The sequence below is a fragment of the Dreissena polymorpha genome, chromosome 4, assembly GCF_020536995.1.
Source record: "Dreissena polymorpha isolate Duluth1 chromosome 4, UMN_Dpol_1.0, whole genome shotgun sequence".
NCBI lineage: Eukaryota > Metazoa > Mollusca > Bivalvia > Myida > Dreissenidae > Dreissena > Dreissena polymorpha.
In genome coordinates, this window is record NC_068358.1 from 83,584,014 (window position 1) to 83,597,091 (window position 13,078).

Sequence of the window (13,078 nt, forward strand, 5' to 3'; positions counted from 1 at the left end):
CCTGTTGTGATGCACATCATAAATGCACGAAACAGATGTTGTTTTCTTTAATTACTCCTATCCCATTGATTATCGAATGAAGCCATTGTCTAGCTAGTCAGTTTGCGAAGACACCTATATTGCATGTGCGATGTTGCCATCTATCACAGACACCTCACACGTGATGCCATGCTGCAGGAGGGGTTGGCCTTCTGACAAAATTGGCACGCGTCCTCCATCACAAATTTTCGATCACAAGCAATAACAATGACACTGTTTTTTATGCCCCCCTTTGAAAAAGAGGGGGTATATTGCTTTGCACATGTCGGTCTGTCGGTCGGTCCGTCCACCAGATGGTTTCCGGATGATAACTCAAGAACGCTTGGGCCTAGGATCATGAAACTTCATTGATCATGACTCGCAGATGACCCCTTTTGATTTTGAGGTCACTACGTCAAAGGTCACGGTCACGGTGACTCGAAATAGCAAATGGTTTCTGGATGATAACTCAAGAACGCTTAGGCATGGGTTTCATGAAACTTGATAGGTAGATTAATCCTGACTCTCAGATGACCCCTATTGATTTTCAGGTCAAAGGTCAAGGTCACAGTGACCTGAAATAGTAAAATGGTTTCCGGATGATAACTCAAGAACGCTTAGGCCTAGGATCATGAAACTTTATAGGTAGATTGATCATGACTCGCAGATGACCCCTATTGATTTTCAGGTCACTAGGTCAAAGGTCAAGGTCACAGTGACCCGAAATAGTAAAATGGTTTCCGGATGATAGCTGAAGAACACTTACGTTGAAAAATAAATTAAATATAACAAATAACATAATATTTCAAATCTACGTCATGTGATAATCTAATTTGCGATATGACTGTTAATTGATGCATCCTGCATTCGCGCCACCTCCTATCATTAGCGCCACCTCCTAAGTATTGGCTCCATCTCTTTTGGAAAAATGCAAAATTATCTACTACCTCGGGGAAAAAGCCAATATTTGTGTGCATGCAGCATCTTATGTATATTGTACACAATCGTTTGATGCCATTAGCTATTTAATTGGTAGGACATTTTCTCGTCAAACAGACAAAACTTATCGATAAGCTTTATAAAACTCCACCATGCCACAACTTATAAAGGTTCTCACGTTTTTAAATGGGTTGAGAATGTACGTGTCTGTACATTTGTGGACAAATCAATCTTCGCTGAATCGCACTACATTGCCCGATTTAAAAAATAATGCGAATTATGTTGAAAAAAGCATATAAAACCTAATCATCCAGTTAAATTGTCCATGAAATTTCAAAACATCCAGGCCAGGGCGCCACCTCAGAAGTCGCATTGGTTCATTTATTAATGCATCGCAAAAAAGAGGTGGCGCGCATGATTAACAGACGTGTTTTATAACGATAATCCCTTTACTCTTGAGTAATTAAACCTGGGAATCTTTAATGGACAGTATGATCTAATCCTTTGCTTCTTTTTATTAATATAAAGAAAAGTATGACATTAAACAAATGTGCCGTATCCAATAGTCCTCCTTATCAAAATTCATGTTATATGGTAATATTGTTACTGTACATACATGTATAAAAATACATCAAATAAAACTTAATACTAGCTTCTTAATTTGACTTTTAGTATATGTTTAATCAGTATTTACCTTACATGATCCCTATTGTTGTAATATTAAATTAATTGTAGATTCATTCTCTAGACATGTCGTGTACATAACTTCATATTCATTTTTTGTAAGTTATGGACAATGCCATATTTTTATGCTTTATCCACATACCTTTTATCTTAATGATGAATACAGCGATCTTAACAGTGTGTCTAAAATTTCAATAATGAATATATATTTTAGTTAGATATAGGGCTGATAATGGTTTTAAACGGAATCCCGATGGTTATCAAACTATGCCGAACCTTAAATTCATATTCTGAATTGATTTCATTTATATTACCATATATAATATAACATTTTATTTTGATAGGGCAAGTCGTTATATATGTGGGGCCAGTCTTTATATAGGCGGGGCAAATCGTTATAAAAATGGGGCGAGTCGTTATGGGGCGAGTTGTTAAGGGGGCGAGTCGTTACATTACCTCCTTCGGGTGGCCGTGAAGTGCAACTCATGTTCACTCCTGGCCTAGAATACACTCTTATCTGAAATATGAGCTGCATAAAATGTTCTCTGGCATAATATTATCAAAAATATGCCCCGATCATGCCTTGATTGGTCATTGTTGGCTCAGGTACTGCTTAAATGAACCCAGGGTACCCTGGGTATGGAAAATATACTGAAACATACCCAGGAATTCTAATGCTAAATTGGTGGTTGTCAGCTTTTTTTTCCAATTAATTTTTATATTTATGTCAATGTTATGTAAAATGGCCTCTATAATAGAAACTCCTGCTCTGAAAAGCATTTTGAGAAAGTGTTTTTCAAAAATAATTTTATTTCGTATTCTTAAGCGCGCTTGATTACATCGGATTTTTAATTTGCCAGGTACATGTCATTATATTTTTTGTACCAGGGTACCTTTAAGTATACAGAAAGACCAGTTGACAAGTGACGTCACGCGCACCTGCAAAGTTTAGACTCCGCCCACTGGTTGGCAAAAAGAGGTGGAATTCATATAATGGCATACAGAGAAGGTTGACGAAATCATCGTTTTTAATGATAATCATGCACATATAAAATATAGATTTACTAATTATGTCTATATAAAACATTAGCATGCAAGGGAATGCATCTTTGGAACGGTTATATTGTTGTTATTATTCGTTTTTCTTTCAGAATAAATTCAATTTAATGAACGAAAACAAATAAGGATGAAAGCAAACAACCAATAGGTCTATTTTCTGTACGCAACATAGGGTAACTGATTTGAACCTTTATGTCTGAAAAAACTTACCTTGTTACACATTAAATAAATTCCCTTGACCTATGTAATTGTTTTATTTAATTGTTCGACACTCTTAGTTGCAGCTTTTATATCCCGGTGTTTTTTTAAAGATTATTTTATTTCGTATTCTGAAGCGCGCTTGATGACATCGGATTTTAAATTTGCCAGGTACATGTTATTATATTTTTTGTACCAGGGTACAGTAAAGTATACTTAAGAGTACCCGGTGTACATGTAAGTAGTAACAAGCCGACAATGACCAGTCAAGCACTATCATGGCCTAAGGCTCAAATTAAAACAACTTACATGATATGGTGTGCTTAGTTGCTGAGTTATAATAGTAATCCAAAGTTTCAAGTGCACTAGAGAATGTCTATGAATTTGCAATAGAAAATGCCTAGATTTTTATATAGTTTATGGAACTTTATTTTATAGACACACATGGGACATTATAATTCTTGTATGGCTTTTGCCTTTACCAGAAGAACTTTAAGCTCTAGTTTTATTAGGAACTCATTAAAGCTGAAAGCATTTTCACATTTTGGTAAATTGACAAAAAGTGGTGAAAGGTCAAGGTCATCCTTCAATGTCAAAGGTCAAATATATGGCTTCAAAGCGGCGCAATAGGGGTCATAATGTTTCTGACAAACACATCACTTGTTTTTATGCCCCCTTCGAAGAAGAGGGGGTATATTGTTTGCTCATGTCAGTCGGTCGGTCTGTCGGTCCGTCCACCAGGTGGTTGTCAGACGATAACTCAAGAACGCTTGGGCCTAGGATCATGAAACTTCATAGGTACATTGATCATGACTCGCAGATGACCCCTATTGATTTTGCGGTCACTAGGTCAAAGGTCAAGGTAATGGTGACCCGAAATAGTAAAATGGTTTCCGGATGATAACTCAAGAACGCTTAGGCCTAGGATCATGAAACTTGATAGGTAGATTGATCATGACTTGCAGATGACCCCTATTGATTTTCAGGTCACTAGGTCAAAGGTCAAGGTCACAGTGACCCGAAATAGTAAAATGGTTTCCGGATGATAACTCAAGAACGCTTAGGCCTAGGATCATGAAACTTGATAGGTAGATTGATCATGACTCGCAGATGACCCCTTTTAATTTTCAGGTCACTAGGTCAAAGGTCAAGGTCACGATGACCCGAAATAGTAAAATGGTTTTCGAATGATAACTGAAGAACGCTTATTCCTAGGATCATGAAACTTGATAGGTAGATTGATCATGACTCGCAGATGACCCCTATTGATTTTCAGGTCACTAGGTCAAAGGTCAAGGTCACGATGACCCGAAATAGTAAAATGGTGTCTGGATGATAACTCAAGAACGCTTATGGCTAGGATCATGAAACTTCATTGGTACATTGATCATGACTGGCAGATGACCCCTATTGATTTTCAGGTCTCTAGGTCAAAGGTCAAGGTCACAGTGACAAAAACATATTCACACAATGGCTGTCACTACAATGGAGAGCCCATATGGGGGGCATGCATGTTTTACAAACAGCCCTTGTCTTTAATTTTATTCTTGTTTTTTACTGGAGCTTTTTAGAACCAATGTTTATATTTATTAATATCAAGCATTGAATGACAAACTTTAATACATGCCAAAATCTGTGAAAAGGTCCCTTTAAGAAGAGCTCATTGAAAGCCTATTAATTTTAAACCGAAGGAAAAAACTGGTTATTAGATTGGTGAATGTCAGCGGGAGGGCGGAACAAGCTCGTCTGGGCCATAACTTTGTCGTTCATTGTGAGATTTTAAAATCATTTGGCACATTTGTTCACCATCATTGGACGGTGTGTCGCACAAAAGAATTACGTCAATATCTCCAAGGTCAAGGTCATGCTTCGAGTTCAAAGGTCAAAAATGGCCATAGATGAGCTTGTCCGGGCAATATCTATGTCATTCATTGTAAAATCATTTGGCACATTTGTTCACCATCATTAGACGGTGTGTCACACAAAATAATTATGTCAATATCTCCAAGGTCAACGTTGCCATGACTAAAAATAGATTTATTTTGAAACAAAGGGGGTTAATTATAAACAATCAGTTCAGTTTGACTTGTCTCCCTTTATCAGACTTTTTTTTTCAAATTGAAAACCTGGTTTTGTGACAATTTTGTCCCTTGTTATTTAAAAAATCATAATTTTAGACACATTTTTTTATTATTATTTGTTTGTTTCTGAAAACTTCACTAACACAAATATGTTTTTGTAAGGCTGTCTTATATGTACAACAAATCCTGTCTCAATCATTGAAATACCATGGATTGTGTGTCACTTGTTTTCAGGTAAAATGAAAGGGTCCAATAACAACAACAACAGGCCACTTGATGCAGCACAAGAGGCCATAGCCAAGGTGAATGCCATGCTGATAGCCAAGGGAAAACTAAAGCCATCTCAACTTGGGGGCTCCAACACAAAAAAGGTAAACAAATTATAGCACATCAGGGATTTCAATTGAAGCAGAATCCTGCTTTTTGGTGCAAGCATTTTTATTATGCCCCCTTTTGAAGAAAAGGAGGTGTATAGTTTTCGCACTGTCCGTCTGTAAGTCTGTATGGCTCTCAGTCTGTCACACTTTTCGTGTCCGCTCTCTAATTCAAATATTTTTCATCCGATCTTTACCAAACTTGGTCAGAAGTTGTATCTAGACTATATCTAGGTCAAGTTCGAATATGGGTCATGCGGGGTCAAAAACTAGGTAATGCGGTTGAAAAAACAAATCCAAGGAAAGTAATAAGCTTTAAATGGACATAATTATCTGACCTGCCAAATTTTTTTTTTTTTAAATAAATCAAAGCGGGGCAGTAGGCGGCATTGTGTTTCTGACAAACACATCATGGTAAAAGGTCAAGGTCATCCTTCAAGGTCTAAGGTCAAAAATACAAATGCAAGGGAAGTAATAAGCTTTAAACAGGGGTGTGATTTTTCCGCGGATTTCCGCGTATCGGGTTGTCCCGGAGGTCATTTCTGAGATTCGCGTAAATTCGTTTTAAAAAATGTGGGGGAGAGGGGCTACCACCGATTCCGCGGATGTATTTTATAAGCGGCCCGAAATATCTGCGGCCTGCGAAATCTCTCCGCATTTTTCACTGGTAGATTCTGCCTAAGCATTTTTAAAACGAGCGATATAATTGGCTGTTGTTTCCCAATCTTCCAATTAAAATCGTTTTCTTCAAATGCGCTCAGCTGATTTGTTCGCAAATGGCGCCGTTGTGAAGAGAAAATTAAGATTATTGAAATGACAAATAGCAATCGAATAAACGACTGACATCACCTAGTCTGATAGGAATAATGAAATGTGTTTGTCAAAAAAAAAAGACTACGTTTTAGATACAAGCAACACATATTTTGTTTAGAAATGTGCCCACTGAATTTGTGTCACGGAAACCAGTGTTTGCAAATTGGAGTTTTGTCTACTTGCGAAGTAAAACAATTTAGAAGAGTATCGTTCGAACATGAGATAGACAAACATGATTCAATTTATATGTCTGAGGGTCTGTGTATAATCAGATTCATATGCATATTTTGCTTTATTATGTTTGTCACGCTGTTCAGTTAACTGAAATAGCGTTGAACTGAGTGAAGATGTGAAATGCAAGATATTGAAAAGTGAACAAATTAAATATATTAATTTAACTTAGTTAATACATCATTAACACAAGAAGAACACTCAAGTGTGTTTGTTTATATTTAGTCCATTACCTGTAATTCAATACATTGAAAAACTGCTGCTATTGATCACAATAAATACTTATTTAACTGTTTACTTTGCATCCTCAGTATGTTAAATGTGAAGTTTAACAGGTTTTTATAAAGAAATATTGTTATGAAGTTCAAGAAGTTGTTTATTTTAATGTCTGTTTTCAGGTTTGTCATAGCGTTATGCAAGCCATTCGCATAGTCAAAATCAGTCCACAGAATGTTCCTCCCCTCTGACTTTGCCTCAATCAGACCCCTGTTAAAGGGAGATAATTATTTAATATTGAACATAGCAACTTGATATTTGGCATGCATGTGTATCTCATGGAGCTGCACATTTTGAGTGGTGAATCAACAGTCACATTATTTGCTTCTAAAAATAGAGATTTGTAAGAGACAATTATTTTCAAGGGAAGTAATTTATATAATTATAAATCTCCGATTATATATTTCCTTACCAAGTATTAAAGTTCTTTTCACAGTTACTGTACAGATTTTTTATTTTGATTATTTACTCAAATGATTGATTTGTCAAAGGTTTTTTTTTTTATGATATAATTATCAACCTGGCTATGATCTCTTTGATAAATCACAGGCCTTTGTTGTCAGTGATGTCAACCCGCGGTTGGATTGGACAAAATCCAAGGGAAGTAATAAGCTTTAAAAGGAGATGATTTCTATACCTGCCAAATGATAAATAGAAATTTTATTTAAAGGGGCAGTAGGGGGCATTGTGTTTTTGACAAACACATATCTTGTTCAATTTTGTCACTTTTGACTCCTTCAAATTATCTGCCTTGCATCATTTGGATGCAAATGTTAACATGAAACTAACACAATTTATTTCAATTACACAACATGTTGTTTGTATGCCCCGCATCGAACGATCGGGGGTATATTGTTTTGGGCCTGTCTGTCATTCATTCATTCATTCATTGTGTGTGTCCCAAAACTTTAACCTTGGTTAAAGTTTTGCAATAACTTTTGCATTATTGAAGACAGCAACTTGATATTTGGCATGCATGTGTAATTCATGGAGCTGCACATTTTGAGTGGTGAAAGGTCAAGGTCATCCTTCAAGGTCAAAGGTCAAATATATGGCTTCAAAGCGGTGCAATAGGTGGCATTGTGTTTCTGACAAACACATCTCTTGTTTAGTTAAAAAATTTATACTTAAAGTTATACAAAGCACTATTTGTAGAAAAATCAAAAACTATCCTGAAACAAACTATCTAGATTTTAGTATTTTGATCCCTGAAAGTTCATTTACCCGTGAAAAGTTCAAGCACACGGTCATTTGACTCCTTGTTTTCAAAAACTATTTAAATCCCTACACATTTTTAGCTCATCTATTTTTTGAAAAAAAAAAAGAGCTATTGTCATCACCTTGGCGTCGGCGTCTGGTTAAGTTTTGTGTTTAGGTCCACTTTTCTAATAAAGTATCAATGCTATTGCATTCAAACTTGGTACACTTACTTACTATCATGAGGGGACTGGGCAGGCAAAGTTAAATAACTCTGGCATGCATTTTGACAGAATTATGTGCCCTTTTTATACTTAGAAAATTGAAAATTTTGTTAAGTTTTGTGTTTAGGTCCACTTTATTCCTAAAGTATCAAAGCTATTGCTTTCATACTTGCGACACTTACTTACTATCCTAAGGGAACTGTGCCGGCAAAGTTATGTAACTCTGACTGGCATTTTGACAGAATTATGGCCCCTTTATACTTAGAAAATCGACAATTTCGTTAAGTTTTGTGTTTTGGGCCTCTTTACTCCTAAAGTATCATAGCTATTGCTTTCAGACTTGGAACACTCACAAACTATCATAAGGGGACTGTAGGGAACAAGTTGGATAAATCTGGTTGTCATTTTGACGGAATTATGGACCTTTTTTGACTAAGTAACTTCGAATATAGGGTTAAATTTTGTGTTTACATCCACTTTACTTCTAAAGTATCAAGGCTATTGCTTTAAAACTTCAAATACTTTCATACTATCATGAGGGTACTGTACCTGGCAAGTTGAATTTTACCTTGACCTTTGAATGATCTTGACTCAAGGTCAAATAATTAAATTTTGGAAAAATTGCCATGACTTCGTTATTTATGATCAGATTTGATTGATACTTTGACAAAACAACTCTTACATGACATACTACAATAGACTCAACCCAAACCATCCCCGTTGCCCCCCCCCCCCCCCCCCCCAAAAAAAAAACAAACCATTTTTTTTTCTTTTTTTTTTTGAAAGATCATCTTACAAATGACCACACTCTCACATTATACCCGACCCCATCCAACCCCACCCAATTTTTATACCCCCACAAACGAAGTTTAGGGGGGTATATGGGAGTGAGCTTGTCTGTCGGTCGGTCGGTCTGTATTAAGTGTCCGCTCTCTAATTCAAGTAGTTTTCCAGAAGTTGTATCTAGATGATGTCTAGGCCAAGTTTGAACATGGGCCTTGCTGGGTCAAAAACTAGGTCACGGGGTCACTTAGTGCGTTTTAAACATTCAGCATGTTGTCTGCTCTCTAATTCAAGTAGTTTTCATCTGATCTTCACCAAACTTGGTCGGAAGTTGTATCTAGATGATGTCTAGGCCAAGTTTGAACATGGGCCTTGCCGGGTGAAAAACTAGGTCACGGGGTCACTTAGTGCGTTTTAAACATTCAGCATGTTGTCTGCTCTCTAATTCAAGTAGTTTTCATCCGATCTTCACCAAACTTGGTCAGGAGTTGTATCTATATGATGTCTAGGCCAAGTTCGAACATGGGCCTTGCCGGGTCAAAAACTTGGTCACGCGGTCACTTAGTGCGTTTTTAACATTCAGCATGGTGTCCTCTCTCTTATTCAAGTAGTTTTCATCTGATCTTCACCAAACTTGGTCAGAAGTTTTATCTAGATGATGTCTAGACCAAGTTCCAAGTTTAAACCTCACCATGTTGTCCGCTCGCTAATTCAAGTAGTTATTATATTATCTTCACCTAAATTGGTCAGAAGTTGTATCTTGATAATGTCTAGGGCAAGGTTGAATATGGGTCATGCCGGGTCAAAACAAGGTCACTGGGTCACTAAGTGCGTTTTAAACATCACAATGTTGTCCCCTCTCTAATTCAAGTAGTTTTCCTCCAATTTTCACCAAACTTGGTCAGAAGTTGTATCTTGATGATGTCTAGGTCAAGTTTGAATATGGGTCATGCCGGATCAAAAACAAGGTCACGGGGTATCTGAGTGCGTTTTAAACCGCACCATGTTGTCCGCTCTCTAATTCAAGTAGTTTTCATCCAATCCTCACCAAACTTGGTCACAAGTTTTATCTAAATGACTTTTAGGACAAGTTTGAACATGGGCCATTCCGGACCTTAAACTAGGTCACAAGGTCACTTAGTGCGTTTTTTAACATTCAGCATGGTGTCCGCTCTCTAATTCAAGTAGTTTACATCCGATCTTCACCAAACTTGGTCAGAAGTTTTATGGAGATGATCTTAAGGCCAAGTTAGAACATGGGCCTTTCTGGGTCAAAAACTAGGTCAAGGGGTCACTTAGTGCGTTTTAAAAATTGAGCATGGCGTCCGCTGTTTTTTGTGAAGACGACATGCAAAATATTATGTGTCAATGCGGCATGTGGGGGTATTCGTCACGTCTGTGACAAAGCTCTATTTTTTTTTGGTATCATGGTTAAAAAACAAAAATATTTATTTTTATTATTTTATTTTTGAAAGACCGTCCAACTATCCCACCCAAGAATCCCCCCACCAAAATTTTTTTAATTATTTTTATTTTGTTTTTGCATTTTTAACCAGGTTTTTCGAAGGAAAAAACTGGTTATTAGATTGGCGAATGTCGGCAGGCGGGCGGGCGGGCGTAACAAGCTTGTCCGGGCCATAACTTTGTCGTTTATTGTCAGATTTTGAAATTATTTGGCAAATTTGTTCACCATCATTAGACGGTGTGTCGGGCGAAAGAATTACGTCAATATCTCCAAGGTCAAGGTCACAATTTGAGTTTGAAGGTCAAAAAAGGACATAAATGAGCTTGTCCGGGCCATAACTTTGTCGTTAATTGTCAGATTTTAAAATCATTTGGCACATTTGTTCACCATCATTAGACGGTGTGTCGCTCAAAAGAATTACGTCGATATCTCCAAGGACAAGGTCACAATTTGAGTTTGAAGTTCAAAAATGGCCATAAATGAGCTTGTCCGGGCCATTTCTTTGTGATTCATTGTGAGATTTTAAAATCATTTGGCACATTTGTTCACCATCATTAGACGGTGTGTCGCACGAAAGAATCACGTTGATATCTCGAAGGTCAAGGTCACAATTTGAGTTTGAAGGTCAAAGATGGCCATAAATGAGCTTGTCTGGACCATTACTATGTCATTCATTGTGACATTTTAAAATCATTTGACACATTTGTTCACCATTATCGTGTGTGGCGCAAAAGAATTACGTCAATATCTCCAAGGTCAAGGTCGCCATAACTAAAAATAGATTTTGAAACAACTATGTAACTATGAACAATCAGTAACAATGCACATTTTGATTTTGAGTTGTCTCTCTTTATCAGACTTTTTATGCCCCTGGTAGGGTGGCATATAGCAGTTGAACTGTCCGTCAGTATGTGTGTATGTCAGTCTGTCCGTCCGAAAAAACCACTTTAACGTTGGCCATAACTTTTGCATTATTGAAGATAGAAACTTGATATTTGGCATGCAAGTGTATCTCATGAAGCTGCACATTTTGAGTGGTGGATGTTCAAGGTCAAGGTCATCCTTCAAGGTCAAAGGTCAAAACAAATAAAATATATATTTTAAAGTGGCGCAATTGGGGGCATTGTGTTTCTGACGAACACATCTCTTTTTTTTTCTAATTGAAATCAAGGTCAATTTTACACAAGGGGGTTAACAATACACATTTTGAATTGTCTCCCTTTATCAGACTTTTTTCAACTGAAAACCTGGTTTTGTGACAATTTTGTCCCTTGTTATTTCTTATTTTTGGAAGATAATGTAATAAATGACCACACCCCCACACTATACACCCCTCTCCACCCCACCCATCCATCTTTTTTTATTGAAGTATTGAGATAGTTCCCTTCACCTTTAAAAATAAAAATAGATAAGCGGTCTGCACCCGCAAGGCTGTGCTCTTGTTTATATGGTTGCTTCAGTCAGTGATTTCATTTGATGCAGAATTCTGCTGTTTGATGCAGGCAAATGCCATTTACACATTTCATTCCCCCAGTAGGGTGGCATATAGCAGTTGAACTGTCCATCAGTCAGTATGTCAGTCTGTCCGTCCGTCCAAAAAAAACTTTAACGTTGGCCATAACTTTTGCAATATTGAAGATAGCAACTTGATATTTGGCATTCATGTGTATCTCATGAAGCTGCACATTTTGAGTGTTGGAAGTTCAAGGTCAAGGTCATCCTTCAAGGTCAAAGGTCAAAGAAAAAAATAATATTTCAAAGCAGCGCAGTAGGGGGCATTGTGTTTCTGACCAGTGTTTTTTTTCAATTATAGGGGAATGGTGGCGGGGCCCGTCCAAAGGGGAAAAAATGCGTTGTTTTTTAGGAAATGGGGATAATTAAAAATTAACTCTTTTATATGTAATATTTATTATATGAATACACACGTTTGTATGAATATAATATTCACAGCAGAATGTCTGTCCTTTTTCTGAAATATATATCAATGATTTTTTCAACATTAGTTTCAGACAGTTCGGCCTTCATGCACAGTCTCAGTTTTCTTAGCCATTTTGAGTCGAATTGAGTTTTTTAAATCGATTAAATGGCAAATTTGAGTATTTTTTATCAATAAAATGGACCAAATTGGAATGTTTTTATCAACAAATATTGACACAATATAGATACATCAGGCCTTTTCCTGGCCATTTTGGGAGAAAAATGCAATTCATGTGAAAAGTCCACTGATTTGGAAAAAACTAATCTAATTTAATATAACACTTTATAATAATTAAAAATCATATAAATTTTAGTTATATACTTTGTTAGTTATTTATGAAATAAATTTGAGATATATTGTCATGATAATGAAACAGTTCTTTCTAAAAAAAAAAAAAAAAAAAATTTTTTTTTTTTTTTTTTTTTTTACTTCTGGAGGGGATTTTTTTTACAAAATGGGGGAAAAATATATACTCTTTTTTGAGGGGAATGGGGCCGAATATCGGCCCCGAAATTGCCATAAAAAAAACACTGCTGACGAACACATCTCTTGTTAATTCTATCAAATACTCCTTTTCCTTTTTCGAACTTCTTAAGTTGGTGAATATTGTTATTCAATAATATTATTTATAGTTCTTAAAGGGACATTTTTATGCTTTGATTAATTGACAAAATTAAAAAAAATGTTTATATTTTATATGTTATATTTTGTGACATTATGAGGATTGCTTATATTTGGTGTAAAATACATGCAAAGGT

General features: G+C 36.4%; 1 protein-coding gene across 5 annotated transcripts in view; it reads left to right on the top strand.

The window, feature by feature from the left end:
* LOC127877619 (KH homology domain-containing protein 4-like) overlaps nucleotides 1–13,078 on the top strand; it is a 77,069-nt gene that overhangs the window by 4,296 nt on the left and 59,695 nt on the right. For all 5 annotated transcript variants that reach the window (XM_052423683.1, XM_052423684.1, XM_052423680.1 and 2 more), the window contains exon 2: nucleotides 5,214–5,350. In XM_052423683.1, coding sequence (XP_052279643.1) covers nucleotides 5,219–5,350 — 132 coding nt within the window. In that variant the 5' untranslated portion in view covers nucleotides 5,214–5,218. The remainder of the gene's footprint in view (nucleotides 1–5,213; nucleotides 5,351–13,078) is intronic.